We start from the raw sequence: 22,048 nt of genomic DNA, 5'->3' as shown, positions 1-22,048 counted from the left end.
ATGACGTTTCGTAATTTTCCTTTGAATTATTTTCTGTTCTTTCCTTACGCTTTTTTATACAATTTAGGCACTATAAGTGTCCAAGTATGCTCAAATGAGAGCCAGTATCACGTTTGATTTTTTTTATTAAGGCGAATTTCAATGCCTTGTGTTAAGCCGGTAAAATAAAATTTATTTATGTATTGCCGTCGACGTTTCCGAGAGTCTAAATGGAGAAAATAGTCGAGTTGGCCGAATTGGGTCACCTCATGCACCCTCGGTGTAAAATCAATACGGTTGGCAAGTGTGATAATAGAGGGGTGCAGCGGTGCTTTTGTCCATTCACGCGACGAGGACTACATACAGGCCGCCGCGCCTCCTGCGAGGACGCTCAGAAAGGCCGATACGTTAAGCGAACCGAATGATTCCGACGACCTCCGCGAAAAAAAGAGGAGGGATATGCAACTACATCTGGCCCCTCGATCGTGTAAACAGTGGTTGCTAGGGAAAAACATAGGCCGAAACACCCAAACTTCCTCATGAGGAAACATGAGGAGCTTTGCTCGGCACATCTACCGCCACAGGCCTGCACTGACTGCGATGTGTATCAACTTCAAACGGTCCAATTTCGATGGTATTTCCTTTAAGCCTTCATATGAAAAAACCTTTACGCCCCCACAATATTTATTTGTCAACCTTAGCGGTTTCGAACATTTGAAAAAAAATCTGAAAAATTTACTTTTCTCGCCAATTTCATCTATTAATAACATTTCCATGGTCCTCCACAACATTTTACGGCGCAATGAAGTTGCTATGTATATACCACAACACAAAAAAGTATAAATAAAGGGCACCACAATTTCTATCGCAGAAAATTCAGCCTCTTTTTCTCGTGGAGCATTATTCCTTGTTCCCATCGCGACAACTTAAAAAACGCGCAATAAATAATGTTAACGGTAGGATTATTAAATGTACTTCATCGACTTACAAAAGATTGCTTTGCTTGCCAATGAAATACTCTCTCACTTATGACAGCAACACGACGGCTTTTCAGAGTGTGTTCACTAGGGTGGTACTTACTTAAAAAAAATTAAAGCCAGAAACAATTTTTGCTGAACGTTGTTACTGAGTACAGGCAAAAGTTTCCAGACAGCCACAGAGCAACTTTATTAAAAGAATTTTGAGGACCTTTGTGTGCACGAGGAACTGACACTGCATCAAGTTTTAATGGTCACCTGTAAGCGAGAATAATCTCTCCGTGAGTGTGATAGGAGATATGTTAACCTAATATTGTAATTGTGGGAATTGGTGTGTTTAACATGTTTTACATGTACTTTAATAGTTGTTAAAAATAAAAATAAACAATATCTGCTAATATCACAAAATGAATTATGCATACTTTCTTTCATCCTTTATATTTCACCAACTACGGAAGCTAAATACTACCGCCTCACTAAAAATTCTTGTTTTCAAGGTTTTACAAAACATCAACAGATATCCCGGGAACGAAAGGGGAGAAATGAAAGATATCAAATATGCCCTTTGCGGGATGGTTGCCAACATACATCAGGGGATCAGATCTCACATTTCTCAAATATATATTATTAATTACCGCCACCCGAGCCCCTAAGTCAAATATTTTGCGAACATTCAGGCTGAATTTAGGTAGAAGCACTTAGATATTAGCTTTAGATATGGGGAATAAATCAATGCTACTAAGCCCCTTTTTAACAATAAAGAGTGATTAATATAGTATTCAAGGTTATATTGACGAAGTTTAAAGTTTATCTAAAGAATGTTTTACGATGGGTGAGAACGATCAACACATTTGGAGAGTATGCAACCCGCGTGGCACCCAAAGTATTGGCTGGGGTGGCGCGCGCTCACTCTCGGTGCGATATCCCGAATACCAATGGGCAGAAATGAAAGATATTTGAGGTGATACAATATAAATGTCTAACGAGTCGTTGTAAAAAAACAGAAAAGTGATAGAATAATCCGAGTGTGACATTATCTTAAGTTATGTCCGAAAAACACCCTAAAAACACAAAATTTCTAAACTTTAAGTGCGATGCGGCACGTTTTCCCGGCATCCGATTGCAAAAGTAATTTACGCGATTTATTTTCTCACCAAATGGAACAAAACTGGGGGGTGTTACAAAAGAAATTCGAAAACTTGAAAAATAAGGACCACCCTAGTGTTCACGTACGCAGGGTATCAGAGTAACAAAGAAGGAATTCATTTTCCCTATACTTACGGTATGGGGAACTGAGGCACTATTTTTTTATATTTACTTTAAATGTTCTTATTTATTTGCTTTTCCATTAGCAGGGATTTAGAATATATGACTTTGGAGACCACAGTCCCAGATATAAAGGAGGCCCCAGACCCTCCCGTGGAAGTGCTTGATTTCTGTTGCCTCCTGTTGGACTCATTTTAATAGGATAGTTTCCTTCGTCAAAGAAAACGAAAGGCATTGATTGCGATTCGTTACCCACCATTAGCGTCTTCATAGTATACACATTATTTGGTTTTAGAAATCACAGTTTAGACGAATGGCAATGGTCAATTTTAACCTCATTTGAAAAAGGACAGATTGGCGCCCATGCGATGCCACTCCACGTGACGTCACAGGGACCTAGTTTATATACGAGTAGATAGGAGTTTTACATCGTCTGAGATTACCAATGCATGCATGAGGCACAGAGCTCAGGGAAACATGTCTTGATAATCACCTATTAAAACTGGCTACGGTCGGAAAGTTTCCTTCGTTTGATAAGGTATTAATAATCTTTATTCAAGCCGAGCGCTACCAGCTAGCAGGGTACTCTGCTACCTGCTAGCGGACTGCATCGCAGTGAGTGGCGCACATATTCTCGCCCCAAGGTCATCTCACTCGGCGGCAGCGGGAACCAGAACGACGTCACACGGGCTTTTCCCACTATTCATACTTAGCCGTCGCGTTTTCTCGCGCTTGAAAATGTTCACTTTTCATTTAATCGCGAAAAATAGATATCGTCATTTAAAATCTAAAAGCGTGAAATACGTACTCCAGGAGTATTAATCTTTCGATTTAGGCAATAAAAAAAGAATAGGAAATAACCGTATTCGTTTTCAGAGACCACTAAGATCGAGGAGAAGCAGGCCGCAATGAATGCAGTGTATTGGAATGTGAGGACAATGATGAGGGCGGGGAAGCTAGAAAATATCAAAAGAAAAATGGAGAAAGGGAGGGTAGATATCTTAGGATTATACTAATTGTAAGTGAAGTGGACGGATTGCGGGGACTACTATAGTAATGGGTATAGGGTTTGTGGCTCAAGTCCACATGCTCATTAGCAATCATTGGAAGGAAGAAGTAGATGAGGCTTGTAAATTGCTTGGGGAGATAATTATGGAAATCCCGGGTAAGAAAAATCTAGTATTGTTGAGGGACTGGAACGCCTGGATTTGGAATTAGGAATACGGAACTACAGAGGAAAGAAAGCAGCAGAATATTGCATGAGAAGAAAGTTATTCATCACAAACACATGGATCGTTTATTATAAAGGGCAGAGGTACACAGGGAAGAGTCCAGAGGATACGGAGAGAGATCAGTTAGACAACATCATCACTTAAGACAGAGGTTTAGGAATAGTTTGAAAAACTCACGCAGCGTCCCTGCGGTGGACGCGGATTCAGATCACAACCTAGCGGTTACGAAATGCAACGTAAGATTCAAAAGACTTATGAAAGTCAGGAAGGCGAGGAAATGGAATGTAGTAGATCTAAAGCGGGCTATGAGGACAGAGTGGGTGAGGAGAGGGAGCTTCTAGACGAGGTACGGAGGAGACAGAAGGCTTGGATGGAGCGAGAACTGATCGGGGAGGGGATGTTGAAAGCAGTGTTAGACGGTAGAATGTTGGGTAAACGAGGGAGAGGAAGGAAGAGAATAGGATTTTTAGTTAGAACGTAAGGGAGCAGGCTTTATTGTGAATTTAAGAGGGAGGTCCATGAAGAGATGGGAAACTGCCACGGTAGTTACTTACTAAATACTCCATGGTAAACTACCTAAATCGGTAGAATAATGACAATAGTTCGTAGGTAGCGTTCACTATAAATGAAAACAAAAAAAGCAGGATTGGTTGTGACTGGGTGCTCACCCCTCTTGAACAGCCACCCCTCCTTGACGATCTTCTTGGGCTCAGCGGTGGGCATGAGGGAGCGGGTGGAGGAGGCCGCAGAGGTCACGGAGAAGGAGGAGGAGGACGAGGAGGAGGCAGGGTGGCCGGGGAGACCCGCCCCCGCCACCCCTGCCTCCCCCACCGCTCCCGGAAGGGCCGCCGCCGCAGCCGCCGACACCCCCGCCTCCGTCATCGCGGCCTAAGCAGTACTCGAGGGGGCTCCGTGATAAACGCCCTCCACCACCTCCACAACAAAACACTGCCGCCGCGAACACCTGGATCGAACGAGAGAAAAGAGGCCCAATTATACACACAAATAAATAAACGGTGATTCGCTAAGTCAAACATTGATACAAAAGATATTTCCCTGGTTAATACAGTAAAACCTCCCCAACTGGACACCTCCAAAGAGCAAACACCTCCCATTAACGAAGTTTTTTCGGTCCCGGAAGCAGAAAGTTGAAACATTGATTTATAAGATATTTCTTTGGTAGACACAGTCAAACCTTCCTTAATGGACAACTCCGAAGAGCAAGCACATCAAAATAGCAAACACCTCCCATTAACGAAGTTTTTTCGGTCCCGGAAGCAGAAAACTGAAACATTGATTTATAAGATATTTCTTTGGTAGACACAGTCAAACCTCCCTTAAGGGACAACTCCTATTAGCAAGCACATCAAAATAGCAAACACCTCGAAATAACAAGCAACTCCCATTAATGTTGTTTTGTATTCGGTTCCGGAAGCATAACTTGGTAACTTAAGGAACTAACACCTTCTAATTGCGGACACTCATAATAACGTACGCGGACAGAAGTAAATTTATATTTTCGCCTCAATAACCTCCAATAACGGACATATTACGAGGGATCCTTTGAAAGGCTTCCTAACTCCCAAAGAAAAACAGCATCTTTTAATACCTCGTTGATAATTTTAACCTTATTTTAACATTTTTAAAGACATTTTTCTTATCTAGGAGAAAAAAGTCAATCAAATAAGGGAGAAGCACCTCGTGGGCCAACTGGTTTCTGAACCTTCCTTTTTTTATAGCCACACATTCCTCACCTTGGGTGTTGTGAAATTGAGTTCTGCAGTGAAACAGATTTTTTGGAAATATTTGGTTATCAAAATAAAGATGACAATGATCCCTACAATTACAACCATAGGGAGCATGCATTAAATTTGCAAATCATGCTACTAAGTCTTATTGAATAGACAACTTTCTCACGAGTCCAAATACATAAGCAAAAACTCTCATCGTATTCCATAAACGTCATTAAATGCTAAGTAAAAGTTCTGGAATATTCATTCAAGTCACGTTACCTGAAACGCCATTTGACGTCATCGCACGGTACAACATTCAATTCGCTAAGGGATTGGAGTCGGCATTAAAAAAAGAGATCTACGTAAATAATCATCGTCGAGCTTTGCAGTCGTTCTTCTTGGTACAAACTGACTTAAGACGGATTTTAGAAGACACAATACGACTAAATTTGGTCGACTCCCTTATGGCCGATTATATTAATAAACTGTCATGGCTGAAACTCGACTCTCGACGCCGGCTGCATACTCTCTCACCTATATCAAATTCTAAACATAAAAACAACCCCTTACCTATCATGCGAATTCAGGAGTCTTGACACTGTCCATATGACAAACACAAGAAGGAATCACAATCTTGTTATACCTCATCACTGTCTGTCATTTACAATAAATCATTTACCGTTAATGCTTGTAGGGAATGGAATAATGTTAACCTTTCAACTAGGAACTCGTCATCATTGACACCTTTTAAGAGGAGGCTACACAAACCACTTTTCACTTCACAACTAGCTGGTAAATATGACACTGAGCAGCACCTACAGGTACCTACAGCAGCAGAGAAATATGACACTGATATGAGACACTGGGCAGCGCCTACGACAAAGTGATATGTATCATTGAATGCTTGTATATATATGTTATATTTTATATCTTAATTTCATGTGTAATATTTGTGTATACTTTGTACCTCATTGACTATGTTGTATTTTACAAATAACACGACTTTAGCTTCCACTCATTGTCAGTAGGTTTTCGCAGGTTTTTCACACCCCCCCCCCTTTCTTGTGTGGGCGTTTTCCTGCAGTGGGATTTTTCGCTGAAGGATACTACACCCTTATCCTCATGTTTTTTCCCACAAACAGAAATCTTTTTTTACACAAAACTTTCACATATACTTGTTTATATTTTTGACATTTCACAAAGATCAACTTAAGGCTGGAAGGCGATACTTTGTAGCACTTGGTGACAGGAAACATAATGAAGATACACTTTTGTATGTTCCACAGGAGTTTTAATTACCGACACAGGTTTCGACAGTACTCTATGTCATCTTGATAATGACATAGTGTACTGTCGAAACCTGGGTCGGCAATTAAAACTCCTGTGGAACATACCAAAGTGTATCTTCATTATGTTTCATTTCACAAAGTGTATATTGTATATATTTTGTATTGTAAACGTATATCTACCATTTTTAATATGTTTGTATTGACGCTATCGTGGGGTTAGGCGGAAGAGGGGACTTTTTAGTCTCAACCTCGCCCGAAAAAAGGCATTTTATTATTATTATTATGGCGGCTGATTTCCTGAAAAACAGCGATTGCTTCGTCACCACCGCAATGCGTGGAGTAGAAGCAAGCAGGTAAATAATTATGCAATTAATAAAAATTATATTACGAACGTATTTAGATATTTATTTATTCCCCAGTATGATTTAATAGATCCATTGCTAGCTGAAAATCTATCTGATGTACTTACACTGTAACCCACCATGCGGAACTTCGATAGTTTTCTCCAATCGCCCGGAGCTTAGAGCCAATTGATCGTTAAAAGGTAATAAAAAAGCAGTTTATAGATACAGAAATAAGTTTCAAGTACCATTTAAGCTATATTTACTCAAGGCATTTTTTTAACCAATACCCACGGCAAAAAGGAGCCTACATTTTAGGTTATGGGTTGACATGCAGCGAACATTATGGGCATCACAATAACAATATCTACATCGATATTTGTGTTTACCTTGCCAAAAAGCCTCATATTCCTCGTATATTCCTAAATTTTCCCCCGTGGTTTAATCGTAATCATAATTTAATCTCGTGAATAGCCACCTACAGGCAAATTCCTTTCTTTTTAATACTACAATGGGTACACAAACAGATACATTACTTGGGTGGTTTACAAAGTGACATAGGTGATACATCCTAAATTTGGTGACCATCCGAGAAAAATTGGCGATTCGACAAAACCCTACAGTAACCCTGATGCAAGAGTGTGCTTACGTTGACAATGTAGATGAAGTATTTAATTCCATTCTGTGGGTCATCAACCACACTCTTCTCTTATTTTTGTCCTATGAGGCACAAGCATAAACCTAACCCGGCGAGGAGATAGAGGTACTTGAGCGACGGGGAAATATACACGATTTATATGGTTTTCACGCGTTTTTCTCTTCAAGATCCATGCTTCTTATATGAATATCAATACACTTATTGCGTTAAAAAATTATATACATGTGCAACGTAGCTCATAATCTGCACTCAACTTATTTTCATTTAATTGTTCCATATCTCCCCAAACAATCCCCTTTATTTGTTTCAACAACGCCGTATACTCACAACGCAACATACTCACAATCGACAGTTTGACGTTAAAACATTTATATTGCAACATACGCAAGCAAACTCTTGCATCAGGGTTACTGTAGGGTTTTATCGAATCGCCAATTTTTCTCGGATTGCCACCAAATTTAGGATGTATCACCTATTTCACTTTGTAAACCACCCAAGTGATGTATCTGTTTGTGTACCCATTGTAGTATTAAAAAGAAAGGAATTTTCCAGTAGGTGGCTATTCACGAGACGTTAAAACGTTATTATTTTCGCCAAATTTGAGTTTGAACTCCTACGTGGACCAATTTTCGATCAATTTCCTCGCTTTGTCATCAGTGGATGCCGTGCTGTGACGTCACGCACGGGGGGCTCCCATTACGTCGCGTTTTCCAGCGGCCGACGAAAAGTAATTTTTAAAGACTCATATCTCAGCTAAAAAAACATTATCCATCCGCGAAATGTTGTGCGAGTAGGCACATTTGAGGTAGAGATCTTATTTTTCTAGTCCAATAAAAAAATGTGTACGTTTCCTATTACCGATATTTACATACGGAAAATTTAAGCTACAAGAGTATTGCTTCATTATTTAGCATATATAAAAATGTAGAAAGGTATTAAAAACAATATGCTTTTATTAAATGACGCAGTTACAGCGCAAACTAGGTCGGAATTGTCTGGACAGCAGGTCCTTCTGAATTGTGGAAAATTTTTCCGGTTCAATACACGTCCGCTATACGGAGGGTTAATTTATTTCTCTTGAGTTGTAGGTCTGCAAATTCTAAATACCGAACATAATTATACTAAAAGGCTATTTAAGGCAATGATCTATACTTAAGAAAGCACACATTTCCTTAATTAGTAGAATGGCGGATACTATGACTTTAAGTACAATTTTAGTATAATTTGATGCACCAAAATTAATTTGTCTCAACATATCATAGTAAAAAAAAAAAGAAATAGCCAAAGGATATTTAAATTAAGTAATGAGGATGTAAACATTACTAAAATGTTAAATAAATAATAATTATCATACTTACATACATTCTAATTTTGTAAATCACTCACATTGACTGATTATTAATTTTAATAAGTCATCTTCCATATTATAAGCCCTGAGTAAGAACACAATATTATCGAAGCTTTGGCGTACGGAAATGTTAGGTGGAAGGCCTACACCGCAACAGAAATATCAAGTAATATTAACGAAAAGAAGAGTCAATCCACGAAGTCTATTGGCCGAAACCAAGATTTCTTCCATCGATCGTCCCAGTTAAATAATATAACCGTGTGTTTGCATCAGCGGTGGACTTCTCAGGGGGTTCTCATGTATTTCCGAATAAAAATAACCAAAGTCTCCACTACTTCCCCACAGTACCGCCAAATGACCAAATTCCGCATGAAAAGCTCCCATCTCACCATATTTTAAACGTTGTTCACATTTCCGTCGCTCACCAGATTTCAAACGTTTCAAGGCAATTGACCGAAGTATTGACACAAAGTTCACTATTACTTGTCAGAGATTGGTCGTTCAAAACTGGAGAGGGTAAGTTTTTTCTCGCTTACGCAAAAGAAGAGATGCCACCAACATACAGAGAGTGACGCAGAGATAATATAAAGTACTGTTCCTTTTCTCGCTCTGGGTGCAATTTCTACGTCACCCTATTATATGTTCGTACCGCACGAGTTTATTTTGTATATTTTATACTTTTATTCTAGCAGTTAAGGGAAAAAAATGAAGGCAGCACATGCGACTTTAAAATTAACAAGCAAATAAGTGATTCTGCAACACGAAAGCGAGGCAAAAGTATCAAAGGGTATTCCTAATTCCTAATTTTTGCGGACGTATACTTCAAATATTAATTGTATTATGGCTGATAAAATTGCTATTACTTTTACGTTTATCTCAGAATAAAATTATTACGGCATAATCCAACATGACGGGTAGGAGCCAAGTCATATTCGATTTTGTTACTGCGGCGAACTAAGGAATTTTCTGACAATATTGCATGCTTAGAATATACATATTTTGTTTTTGGAGTTATTGGATGGATTTTTATACCTAGGCGAAGATGGATAACATTATCCTTGAAACTGCGTTGTGTGATACCAGTAACCGATATTATAAAAGGTATTACTTCTGTATACATGGTTTTGTTTACGAATTCTTTCCATCTCTCTAACAAGATGTAAATATTTTTCTATTTTTTAATGGCGCTTGTGACGGATATTTTGATCGAAGGGAACTGATATATGTTAATAAGGTAGGTAACTTTCTATTTTCCGTTCTGAATGATTAAATCTGATCAAATAATTCCAACTGATTCATCTACTTAAATTTTCTGGATCCAATATAGCATATATTCCCCGTTTTCTAATAATTCCTGAGGGGGTGTATTCGTAACGTGGTTTGGTACCCACTATTAGGTGTACCTTTAGGCTATTGCTTCTCGCATTATTTTAGCCGAGTCATTGTGGTGTTTGGTGTAATCTTTTCGTGTGAGTAATGTATTACATTCTCCAGTTATATGATCAATCGTTTCTTTTTGGGATTTACAATTTCTGCATTTCTCATTTTCTATGATATTGCTGAGTATTAATATCTGGCCATTCCTTTAGTTAACACCTGATTCTCCATGGCGATGAAAATGCCTTTGAGTAAAGTAATGGGAGTTGTCCTCTTTAAAACATGATTTATTATTATTATTATTATTAATGAAGCAACACACCACATATATTTCTTGAAGGGCAGAGCAGCATGGAACTGCTGACATAGAGACTACTAAACTGAGAACTTGCGATTCAAAGACGGACTCCTCAGAACTGAAAAGCCGCTTAGATGCGAGCCATTTCTCACGGAGGGGCCTGTCTTGAGGGTCTTCGCGTGAACTTCCCATAGCGAAAGGACGACTCGCGATAAAAAAAGACGAGCGCATGGCTACATCTGCAGAACCAGGGTTGATGGATTTAAATCACTTTGATTTAAATCACGATTTAAATCACTTGATTTTTATTTTAAAAAATCACTTTGATTTAAATCACGATTTAAATCACTTGATTTTTATTTAAAAAAATCAGGTGATTTAAATCATAACGTGATCTATATGTTTGATTTTTAAAGTCAAGAAAAGGAAGCTGTAAGTGTATAATTTTGATTTTTATTTCTTAATTAATACAATGAATCGACAGTTATCAGCACAATGGTGGCTCTTAAATAGAAATGATACTGTAGGAATGCATGTAACATGAAAATTTAAAAAAATTGCTTTGGTTAGAATACTAGTGTATCCGTAGAAAAAAAATTGTTTTCTGATTTAACTTCTAAGCGTAGGCACCATACAAAGTTGCAATTACAGAATTTTTCTAAACTTCATATGCTTTAGAACCGCATAATATTGCACATTTGATACTTCCAATGGCAATTTTATATTATGCTGGTGTAATTTTTAATTTGATACCATTGGCATTTCCATAGTTCTCTCCCCTGATTGACTAAATGTTGCATTAAGTTTAGAGTATGTTACCTCTTATTGTTTCTGCAAACGATCATTCTCCAATATGCTGCCCAAATAGTTAGTATTGCAAATAACTGAATTTTAGATGTATGGAGAATCATAAAAATCTCATTTAAATCATTAAAATCTGATTTAAATAAAAAAATCAACAAAAATGATTTTTTTGAAAAAAAAAATCGTGATTTTTATCAACCCTGTGCAGAACATAGCTGAATTGGAATCCATTCCACGAGAAGGACAGGAAACTATACAGAAAAAACAAAATACTTGTCTTACGTTCAGCTCAATGGGTTTTGTGCGAATTATCATAGATAGTTGTAGATTGCGTCTCATTTAACACAAATTTTATACATTTTTTCCGTGCGAAACTAAGAAAATATTTCGGTTTCAATTCCTCGAGAAATACGCTTTCTTGTATTGGTCAATAAAATGGACAATATTTGAACAGACAGAAAAAGCCAAAAGTTTTGGAGAATAAAATGTTAACCCGGCAACGCCTGAATTAAAAAGTTTCTGAGATTTTTGTGGTAATCATGCATCTAAATGTCTACTAAATTCTGAGTCATTTGGTGAAAAATTTATAAAGGCATAATTACATAATAAAACCTTTGTATTAACAGTACCTAAGGCGTAAGTAAAGAAAATCGAAATGTTTATTCTAAAAATTCCGTTTTTTGGGGCTACTTGATAATTCTCAAATTTCTAACGGCTGTAAATGCCTTAATTACAGCTTTAAAATAGCAAACTTTTCGGAAAATGTCACTAAAAATATTCTTATCAATTCAAATTTCTCAAAAATCCTAATAAATTACGGTAAATGACAAAAAAGTTACGTTTAGCACTGCACTACCAGCTGGTACCATTTCGTACCGCTAGGCGTTAACGGGTTAAGATGCATCTAAGGTCCTGTAAACGAAGACGGAAAAAGGAGAATCCGTATCAAGAACAAGCTAGGTGAGCTCTTTATGTAAGGAACCACATGTGTCTGCACAAGCCAAAATCAGAAGACGAAGGTGGGCAGATTAAGAATGAAGAAGAGAAGATACATGGGGAAAGTCAGAAGGCGAACCAAGAGACCTTTTTCGACGACCAAGACTGGGATGCAAAGACCAAATCAGTAAGGAGCTGAGAATAACGGGAGCAGATGATGACTCGACGGGAGATCGAAAGAGAAGGCCACGGATAACGAAAGAGAGGATTCTTCAGTCGGCCCCTTGATGCGTAGTGAACCACCCGTTTACAGAAGACGCCACTCGCGCCGCTAAAGGGTTGAGCGATCCGAATTTCACAGAAAACAGAGCGATAATTAGGGGGTTATTAACAAAAAATTTACATTTCCGATTAACTAATCAATAAAAATCATAACTTTACAGTGTTTTTCCTCACGATTGGAATAATTGCATTGAAAGCATTGATAATAAATGGTTCGCTCTACACACAACGCCACGCTGCAAACATTTTTTTTAGAATGTTATAAATGCGCCTGAAAAGGCAACGTGAATTAAGGTTTTAAGGTACAGACTGGAGCCTCCAGCTTATTCACTCCCACTGGAGATGGCGAGGAGTTGTCGGTGAGGCCATGGGCGTACCCAGCGAGGGGCAGAGGGGGCAGCTGCCCCTCTAGAAGCAAAAATGCCAAAGTCTTTAAGCAAATTCAACACTGAATTGAAACGAAAGTATTCAACAAATTTTCTTAAAACCCACAAAAATGATGTATATTAGTATAAGATATGTAACTAAAATAAAACTATTTTTTCAAAGAAATAATTCCACAATCTAATAAAGCGCTGTTATAATTTTCTTATAATGTTGGTTTCATTCACCTTGTCCATGCTAAAATGTGAAAACTTGGCTTGCCCCCCTTGACCATGGCATGCCCTTCCCCCCCGAGACCATGGCTTGCCCTCTCCCCCAGTTATGATCCTGGGTACGCCCTTGGGTGAGGCCAAAACACATCTGAGGTTTGAGCGGCCTAATACTTAGGTGAGGTAAGGTACGTCGTCGTAGCAACGGAACGCGTCATTTCCCAACAACGTACGCCGCCCTCCGGTCACGACTATTTCCATAATTTCACGGCCAGGAAACCAAAAGTCGCCACGACTCTTAATGAGATAAGAGGAGAGCTTCCGCGAACGGCTCCCGCCATATTCGCTTGAGTTGTCACGCCAGTTTAATCCAGTCCATCGAATTAAGTGGCTACGAGTGCGTCGCAAACTCGACAAACAAAAGCAAACCTAATCGCCGAAGAACGCCCTCTTTCACGCCTGAATCGACTTTGAAACGACCCATTTGTCCACTGCGCCGAGCCGCCCAACATTCACCGACAGCCGTGCAAATTCCCCTGGACCGGGAATCGAGCCAATGGCACTGGCATAACATTAAGTATGGTCCATCCGATCTCTAGATCCGTTTTCGCCCACCGCACATTCAAACGGGTTTACTATAGTAGCCACTCGCTTCGCTGGGGCAGGGCGATCCGAATTTCTGCAGTAATACGCTATAATAGGGTGGTAACCTATTATTTTTTATTGCCCAAATCGAAGACTCCTGGAGTACGCATTTCAAGATTTTAGTTTTTAATTACGATATCTATTTTTCGCGATTAAATTAAAAGTGAAGAATTTCAAGCGCGCGAAAACGAGACGGCTAAGTATGAATGCTGGGAAAAGACCGTGTGACGTCATTCTGGTTCCCGCTGTCGCCGTGTGAAGTGTCCTTGGGGCGAGGACATGTGCGCCGCTGCGATGCAAGCTGCTAGCAGGTAGCGCTTGGTTTAAATAACTTATCAAACGAAGGAAACTTTCCAACCATAGGCAGTTTTAAATTAAAACTTTTAATAGGTAATGGTGGGTAACGATCGCAATCAATGCCTTTCGTTTTCTTTGATGAGGGAAACTACCCTATAAGGGTCGTTGACCAAACTGGATGTTCGCCATGATATACTCCACCGAATTCATAAATTTTCAATCCTATTACACGGCGAATGATAATACTCTTACTTTACTCACTAAGAAGAAATGAATACCTCTGAATTGGTCGCCTGGCTGGGGGTTTTTAAGAAACCCAATTGGAGTGCCCCCTAAGTTGACATATAAAACAAAGAATCCACGACACATACTGGGGAATTCTCTACCCAGTCCTCTTCGTCCCTGTTTTGAATAACACACCAGTACCGTATTTCTCAGATCAATCACTCCAGCTTTCATCACCGATCGCGAGATAGATTCCAATTTAGGACATCAGGTCACACTGAATCATATCTCATTATCGCAACAAAAAAAACAATTTTTACGGATATAACGAATAACGAGTTGATTCATGGTTGAATCTGGCGGAATTCCAACATATTGTAAATTAAAACTTACTAGCAGTTTTATGCCATTAGATCGACGTTTGATCATTATTCCCTGACGATAACACGGTATGCATTGAAAACGGTCGTAAGAATCAAATTGTTTGCGGAAAAATTCCATTTACAATTCATTAAGGGAGATATACTTTTTCAGGAGTAGAGGTTGCAGAAAATTTATAAATGCAGGTCACAAAAATCGTTTTACTAAAGGAAAAAAAAACGGACTCATATCTGAAATCAATAGAGTACAGCGTAGGGCGGCCAGATTCGTGATTAGTAGTTACGATAAACAGTGCAGCGTTTCAAATATGATAGACGAGTTGGAATGGGAATCTTCACCACAGAGTAGAGCAAAGTGTAGGCTAAATTATTTAGAAAATTGGGAGAATTTTTTTTTCAGACGACGTGAAAAAAAATCCTTCGTTTAACGTCGCACTATGGTAGACGTGATCACGACAAGGAAATAAAAGAAAAAAATAATGCATAACAGAGGTGTTTAAAATTTCATTCTTCCCTCGAACAGTTAAGGATAGAAACGGTGTCTCGATTTATAAAATTAGTGGAGTCACTGGCTAAGACGACTAATCGATTGTTTTTATTTTTCCATTTTTCTAACCTTGCATGGATTAGCTATCGGAATTACAAACCGTTGCGTTAGCAGGTTTTGCCTTTGCATGAATGTATTCTTTGTAACAACATACATTTTGCACGACAGCGTGATTAGTATGTAGAAATCATGCTGCATGCTGGTGATTGGTCAATCCCTGCCAAACACCATATACGTGGCTCGCAAGGTATTATGTCGATACCCAAGTCTAAATTCCGTCCTTTCTAGAATGGGAGAGAACCAATTGCTAGTTTTTTAAATTGTATATATCGGAGTTAATGCATGCATAATTCTGCTCTTTTAACTTTTCAATTGCGTATTTAATGTGAGCATTTTCCTAAATTTAAATAAAGGTGCACGACAGTTTTTTTTAGGAACAAAGGTAATATGGTACCAGTTGCTCTCTACAAATGGCAAGAAGCATAGATGCTGGTACTTACAGAAGTCTGGATTTGCCATTGTTTCTGTTTCAATATCAATTTTTGCATGAAATTAGAAATGAACTGGATCTTACCAGTGAGACTTTTGAGGCTAAGAAATTGAAAAATTCCCTTTAATGGGGAGATCACTCACTGAAATGCAATTCAATATTCAAGTTCCGCCTTTCGTCAGCATTTTAAGCATTTGATATATTTGATTTGTGCATTATTGGCAATTTTGATCCAATAATTGGATCATTGTTTTTCATTAAGTTGTGCAGGGAGAAAGACCTGCCTGATATCCTTTGCTGTTTTTTCTTTATCACTCAATAGCATTTTTTTTACAGACTTCCTGCTTCTTTCAACACGATTTCGTCTACTTACCCTTAATCTTCTACTCCAGTCTAAATATTAAAGGGCCAACTTCGACAGCCCTCCCAATCCTGCTTCACAAATTTCTTACTCGAGTTGAGGCTGTTGATAGATCTATGTTCATATTTAATTTTGTTTTGATTTATTTTTAAACCAATTTTATTTTATTTTTGATAACGCTGCAAACATTCAGTTTAAATTATTCAATGCTTAAGATGGCGCCGTTTGGGCGCCACCCTCGTGTCGCTCAGCCAGTATAGCAAGAAAACGACATTTCACCTCGACGCATCAACGCTCTTCAAAGTGTCCACTTTCTCTCTCTTTCTCTTCCACCACGGTTTTCATATTTTTGATGCGCCTATGCAGCTTTTCCTTAACCGATAGCTAACCACCACCCTAATTTTTCCATGACTTCCAGTCCCGATTCAACTTCCCTCCCTGAAACCTACTTATACTCTCAATGCTGTAAAACGCCTCTCTAGCCCATTCATAATAATTCTTAGACCGTTTTCCAATCCACGTAGTATACTCTCATTCCCTTGTTCCCTTTCTCACTTGCACCATGCTCCCTTACTAATGCTCTACTGGCGCCATAAAGTGTGAAGGGAAATAATGCGAACTATTGACAGTAACGAAATGTGAAGCGCAAGGTAGTGTTGGGACATCTGGTAGTTGATTTAAGAATCAATTTCACCCTGCTTCTTGGTTTATTTACGTTTGTAATTTAGACTGCTTAGTACTTTTCAGGCACCGATTGGACGCTCTCTCTGCACATAATAAACACAAAATTACTTACAACTCCAGTTCAAGATTTCTGAGTTTTCCATTGCCGCCATTTTCACGTCCACTTCCTACGAGGGCACGTTAACGAGGGTGCATCCGCGTTCCCTTGTTCGCTTGCCCTTCGTTCCCTTGCGCCCTCGCCGATTGGATCCACCCTTGCTGTCGTCACATCCGTAAGTTGACGAATGAAAAGTGCACGAAGGGTGAATAAGTGCGAATTAGAAAACGGCCTTCTTTTTTTGTACCCCCTGCTTACCTCCCCCTTCCATCCCCTAAACATAAGGCCCCGCACGATGGTTACTTGGAGCCAAATCAACAAACATACCCAAGGAATACACGTGCCAAGTGGCTCGCTTGTATGAAAAAGAGCAACCCTTTTCCTCGTCCAACCTGTACGACATATGAAACTGCTACTCATTTAACGACAACTACAACCGCAACAAAGGATACTTTATTATTGCTATTATCAATTATATAAACACTGATCGAAGTGAGTGTTGTAGAGAAAGATCCTCCTTGGATAGTGGGAAATATTGCTCGCAGCATTCTCACCTTTAATTTCCGCCACGACCCTGTTACTAAGTGTGACCGTGGAGAGGGCAACCACCCTGTGAAACGTAATGCAACCCCGAGGAACGAGGATCGGCGAGGAGAATCATCATTTTTGCTATTTTTCTGTACTTGAGAACGAATGTACTGTGTAACTGTGTTCCCTTAGTATGTAAGAAATTTAAGAACAAAGTAAATAAAATTTCCGTCACAGTACTTATTAGTCCATGCAAATGATATGGCGTTCTTTATATGTTCATCTAGAGAGAACTGATGAATGAATTTTAATTTAAATATGACACTGTGCATAGAAATCTCGATTCGTCACATTAGATCCAATTATTTTACCTAATCCTGATTAGATTGTCTTGATTTAATGTCCAATCATATTAGCTACTTGTTTCTTTAAAGCAATGTTCCACTGTCATACAATGATAACGTTCGGTGTTTACTTAGAACAAAAAAAGGTTTGGATTCTGATATGTTAAGCGGAAAGTCACGATTTTTTTCAGGCGAAAAGAAAGCCTGACCAAAAGGGAAAAAAAGTCCAACAGAAAAAACTACTTCTGTCATTCTAAACACGTGACGCATCCGAAACCTCATGCCTGGAGGAGGGTGGTGTGAGGGGTGGAGGCGTTCCCTACCGCCCCAGGGGGCGAATTCCGCCCCCTGGCCACGGATTGGACGCAACCCGAGGTGGGAGGGGGGGTGGGTTTGCGCCCCGGAGATGGCCAAGACGCCGTATATATACGAAGCCGAGCGAGAGCAAGGCGACACATTCGAGTCGAGAGTCTCGCGACGAAACAGCCGTTGAAAAATCCTCCGACCACGCCCACCCACGACTACAGAGAAGCCTTGCGAAGCGCCGCTTTCGCAGCTTTCAAAGCGGGAGACAATATTGGCTCTCTTATTTTCTCCTCGCTCGCCGCGTCTTGCCCTCCTCAAAGAGCTCAACCCCAAGCAGCGAGGGACCGTACGAGCTTTTTGGTTCGCGAGCGCACCGCCAGGAGGGGAAGGAGAGAAGCATTGGCTCGACGCAGAACCACGCTGGAGACACCATGATCGAGTCTCCGCCGTACCCGCCGGAGAAACTGCAGCTGCGCCGGAATTCCTCGACGCGCTCCAAGCTGCAGGTGATCTTTCCGTCGCTGGGAGCGAAGGGCGGGGGAGAGGGGGGCCGCGAGGGCGGCGCCCCCGGGGGGGACGCCGACCAGAAGTGCCTGATGAAGATGGTGCAGAGCGCATATCGCTACATCAAGCAGCACTCGGTGGAGTCGCACGACTGACCACCGGGGAGGGGACACAGAGGGGCCTTCGGCCACCAAGCGCCAGCACCCCCACTGAATCGTGTTATGAACTGTACAAACTGCTTCAACATTGCTAGATGTATATTTTATGTACTGAGAAATAAAAGCCACGCCCATAAAGAAAATATGGTCAAATGCAATAATAAAATATTTCGAAAAAAACTGTGGGACACCCAAAAACAATCTGTCACCCTTCATTGCATTGAATGATAATAAAATATTAAAGGGGCGAATGACCTAAAATAAAACCCAGCATAAAAAAATGAATATTAAATAAAAAAAAATGAAAAACCATCATCGAATTACACCAGATTACCTCCACGTTAGAATATTGACAGAGGTATATAAAAAATCTGCATACGGATTGGTCGTCCAGCCATTGTCTTATCACCACGCTTCTCCTAATCACCTTCACAATATCACAGCGACAAAAGCGCTGAGCGTTCAATACTTGAATTTTGCTCACGACGTATGTCATAAAGGCAGAGCATTTATTGGATAATATTATTATTCGGACGTGTAAACAGGGCGTTTATCCTTTATCAACGAAACCCCGCTTGTTTTCCTGCAGTTACCCTTCCCATTCGGTTAACATACAGATGTTCTTTTCCTTAATTTCTGGCAGCCCACTTTCCGCTCGTGAGGACCTAGTCACCTTGTCGTGCGGCACACCAACCGCTCCCTTCTCATGCGAGTCTTCCATTTCGCCACACTGCCTCCTCCTCAACCTCGATTCTCTAGCCATTCCCTGATATTTCTTAAGGCCGCTATACTCGGCGAATAATTTCACTCGCATAAACATTCAGCATGATCATTCGCCGTGTATAACGGAACAATTCGTGAATGAACCTTCATGCGCAAGATCATTCAGTGAAACGTAAGACCGTTTTACACGGGGCATGAACTAGCTCAATCTGAAGTGTGTAAGAGGGCGCAGTCAAAATTGCGTCGTGTAAAGCGGTGAATTGCTAGAACACATGCGGGAATGCGTGGACGTGAGATGGCAAAATAGCCCCTGTTCTAATTTCGTTCATGCATTCGCGCAGTTCCACGCCATTTTAGAAATTAATGAAGTCCTAACCTGCACAATTCCGTGCCCCGGGTAAAGCAGTCTTTAGAACATGTTTTTTTTGCTCGCATGATCCTGTGAATGATCACGTGATCATTCAGCATGCTCATTCGCATGATCATTCACCGTGTATAGAGGCCTTTAGGCCTGCAACTTCCTCCTCCAGTTCTTAAGCTCTTCCACTTCCTTCCATACTCCGAAAAACCATTCCTTCTTCACATACGGTTTCCCTTTTATTCTGCTACCTACGTATCAAACCACCTTCCCAAACCTTTACCTTTCCTGCGTACCATACATTCCTTACTATAAAGGAAGCTTATATTTAACAACCTTCGGGTGTTATTCGCATTCAAGTATACTGTGTAAGTACACATAACACGTGCACGACACCCGCACAACCTTGATTAATAACATTCACATTCTCGGAAGCAATGTATTTCGCAAGCAATATCATATTTTCAACGAATCAACATTTGAATGCTCAAAGATACTTTTCATCAAAAATCTACCAAGTAATTCTTAGGCACAGCGTGGACTCTTTAACCATAATTACTGATAACACGCATCAAGTAACAACGAAAATTTAAAAAGAAAAACATCTAAAGTTAAATCCCTCTGGACGACCACTCCTCTTTAGTACCAGAATTTCGCGGAACCGACTGTAGTTCCCATAGGTTCATTGTATTTAACATACCCCTTTTTAAAGTCCACCCCCAACTCCGACCAATGACCACCACTTCGAAGGATTTCCCCTACTCAGCGAATGAAATTAATGCATATTACTTACATTGAAGACAATAATACGGCATTTATACACGCATCTGTACCTTTTGTATTGTATTTTTACAAATAAGTCTTCGGTGCTTGCCTATATATGAATTAGCCTTGGCAATTCCTTTCCAGAGCGATTTATGCAATTACATGCATTGGAGTGTAAAATATCGAATAACTCTATAGTTAATTAGACATTTTCGGGAAATGAGTACAAAATTCCACCTTAATCTTTGTTATAACTACTTTTAACAATTCGCGAGATCTGTAGCTTTCCCTGTTTTTTGTCTTGCCACCTAGTCTTCGGGAATAACATCTTTACGAAGAACCAACCTATCAGCATCACCCTGTCCAACTACCACCCCTCATTACAGCCGTATTTCTCTGGACCCGGCGGTGGTCGCTTAATAAAGGCTTAGCTGCACCTTTAAAAACCACGTAGTTTAGTGGAAATCCTCCCACAACCTTCTCCGTCAGCCATTACACCCATTCTCTCTATCTCTCTCCCTCTCGTGCGCAAGCCTCTGATTTTTCCTACACTTACAAGGATCGTTACTTCTTCACACGTAGAGCTTCTAAAACTTACACTTTATTTTATTAGTATGACGTTATGGTCTGAATCCGTATTGACCTCAAACAGCGTGCTCTTTTCACATTCCTGTCTTAATTAAATGCTATCACCATGATATAATCTATCTGGATAAATACACGAGTCAAGGCCGTTTTACACGGGGCACGAAATTGCGCAGGTTAGAGCTGCATTAATTTCTAAAATGGCGTGGAATTGCGCGAATGCATGAACGAAATTAGAACACGGGCTATTTTGCTCATCTCGCATCCACGCATTCTCGCATGTGTTCTAGCATTTCACCGCTTTACACGACGCAATTTTGATTGCGCCTTCGCACGTAAGTCAGATTGCGCAATCCCGTGTACCGTGTAAAACGGCCTTTAGAATTTTCAAGATGCACCTTCAGCCGCAATTTTGAGCGCACCAATCAAAAGTCGGTGATAATTAAGACCAATCCTCCAGCACAAAGTCCACTGGGCCAATCACTTTCAGTTCAACGAGTTCATTCTCAATTCTAGTAGACCTTAATTGTCTCAGATTTTGATGAAAATTTCTATTGGGTTCACATTCACCTCAAAATAAACACATTAAGTCCTTTTTGCGAAAAACACTATAGCTAAAAGTGATATTACAAATATCTGGAAAAAATAGCCCATCAATAGAATTCAAGCATGAGCCTACAGTGGGTATCCGATGGGTGACCGACCGGAATGCCGCACGGGAGGAAACATTAATATTTTGATGATAAGCAGGTAAATTTTATTTTTTTTATATTAAGGCAGATACGTCTAGATAAAAAAATGGGCCATTCTGAAAATGGATATTTGAGAAGAGTTAATTAACAGTTTTTAAGAAGAAATTGTACGACTCAAATCACGTTTCTTTGGGAAAAAAATCAAAGGAGAATTTACGTCTCGGACTCCATGTCTTTGCTTCATTA

General features: G+C 39.9%; 1 protein-coding gene across 7 annotated transcripts in view; it reads right to left on the bottom strand.

Annotated features, from left to right (window-relative positions):
* LOC124154662 (RAC serine/threonine-protein kinase) overlaps positions 1 to 22,048 on the bottom strand; it is a 150,034-nt gene that overhangs the window by 52,846 nt on the left and 75,140 nt on the right. For all 7 annotated transcript variants that reach the window (XM_046528517.1, XM_046528519.1, XM_046528518.1 and 4 more), the window contains one exon: positions 4,123 to 4,418. In XM_046528517.1, the coding sequence (XP_046384473.1) occupies positions 4,123 to 4,336 (214 nt within the window). In that variant the 5' untranslated portion in view covers positions 4,337 to 4,418. The remainder of the gene's footprint in view (positions 1 to 4,122; positions 4,419 to 22,048) is intronic.

This window comes from Ischnura elegans, chromosome 2, assembly GCF_921293095.1.
Source record: "Ischnura elegans chromosome 2, ioIscEleg1.1, whole genome shotgun sequence".
Taxonomy (NCBI): domain Eukaryota; kingdom Metazoa; phylum Arthropoda; class Insecta; order Odonata; family Coenagrionidae; genus Ischnura; species Ischnura elegans.
This window is presented reverse-complemented; position numbering and strand designations above follow the sequence as displayed.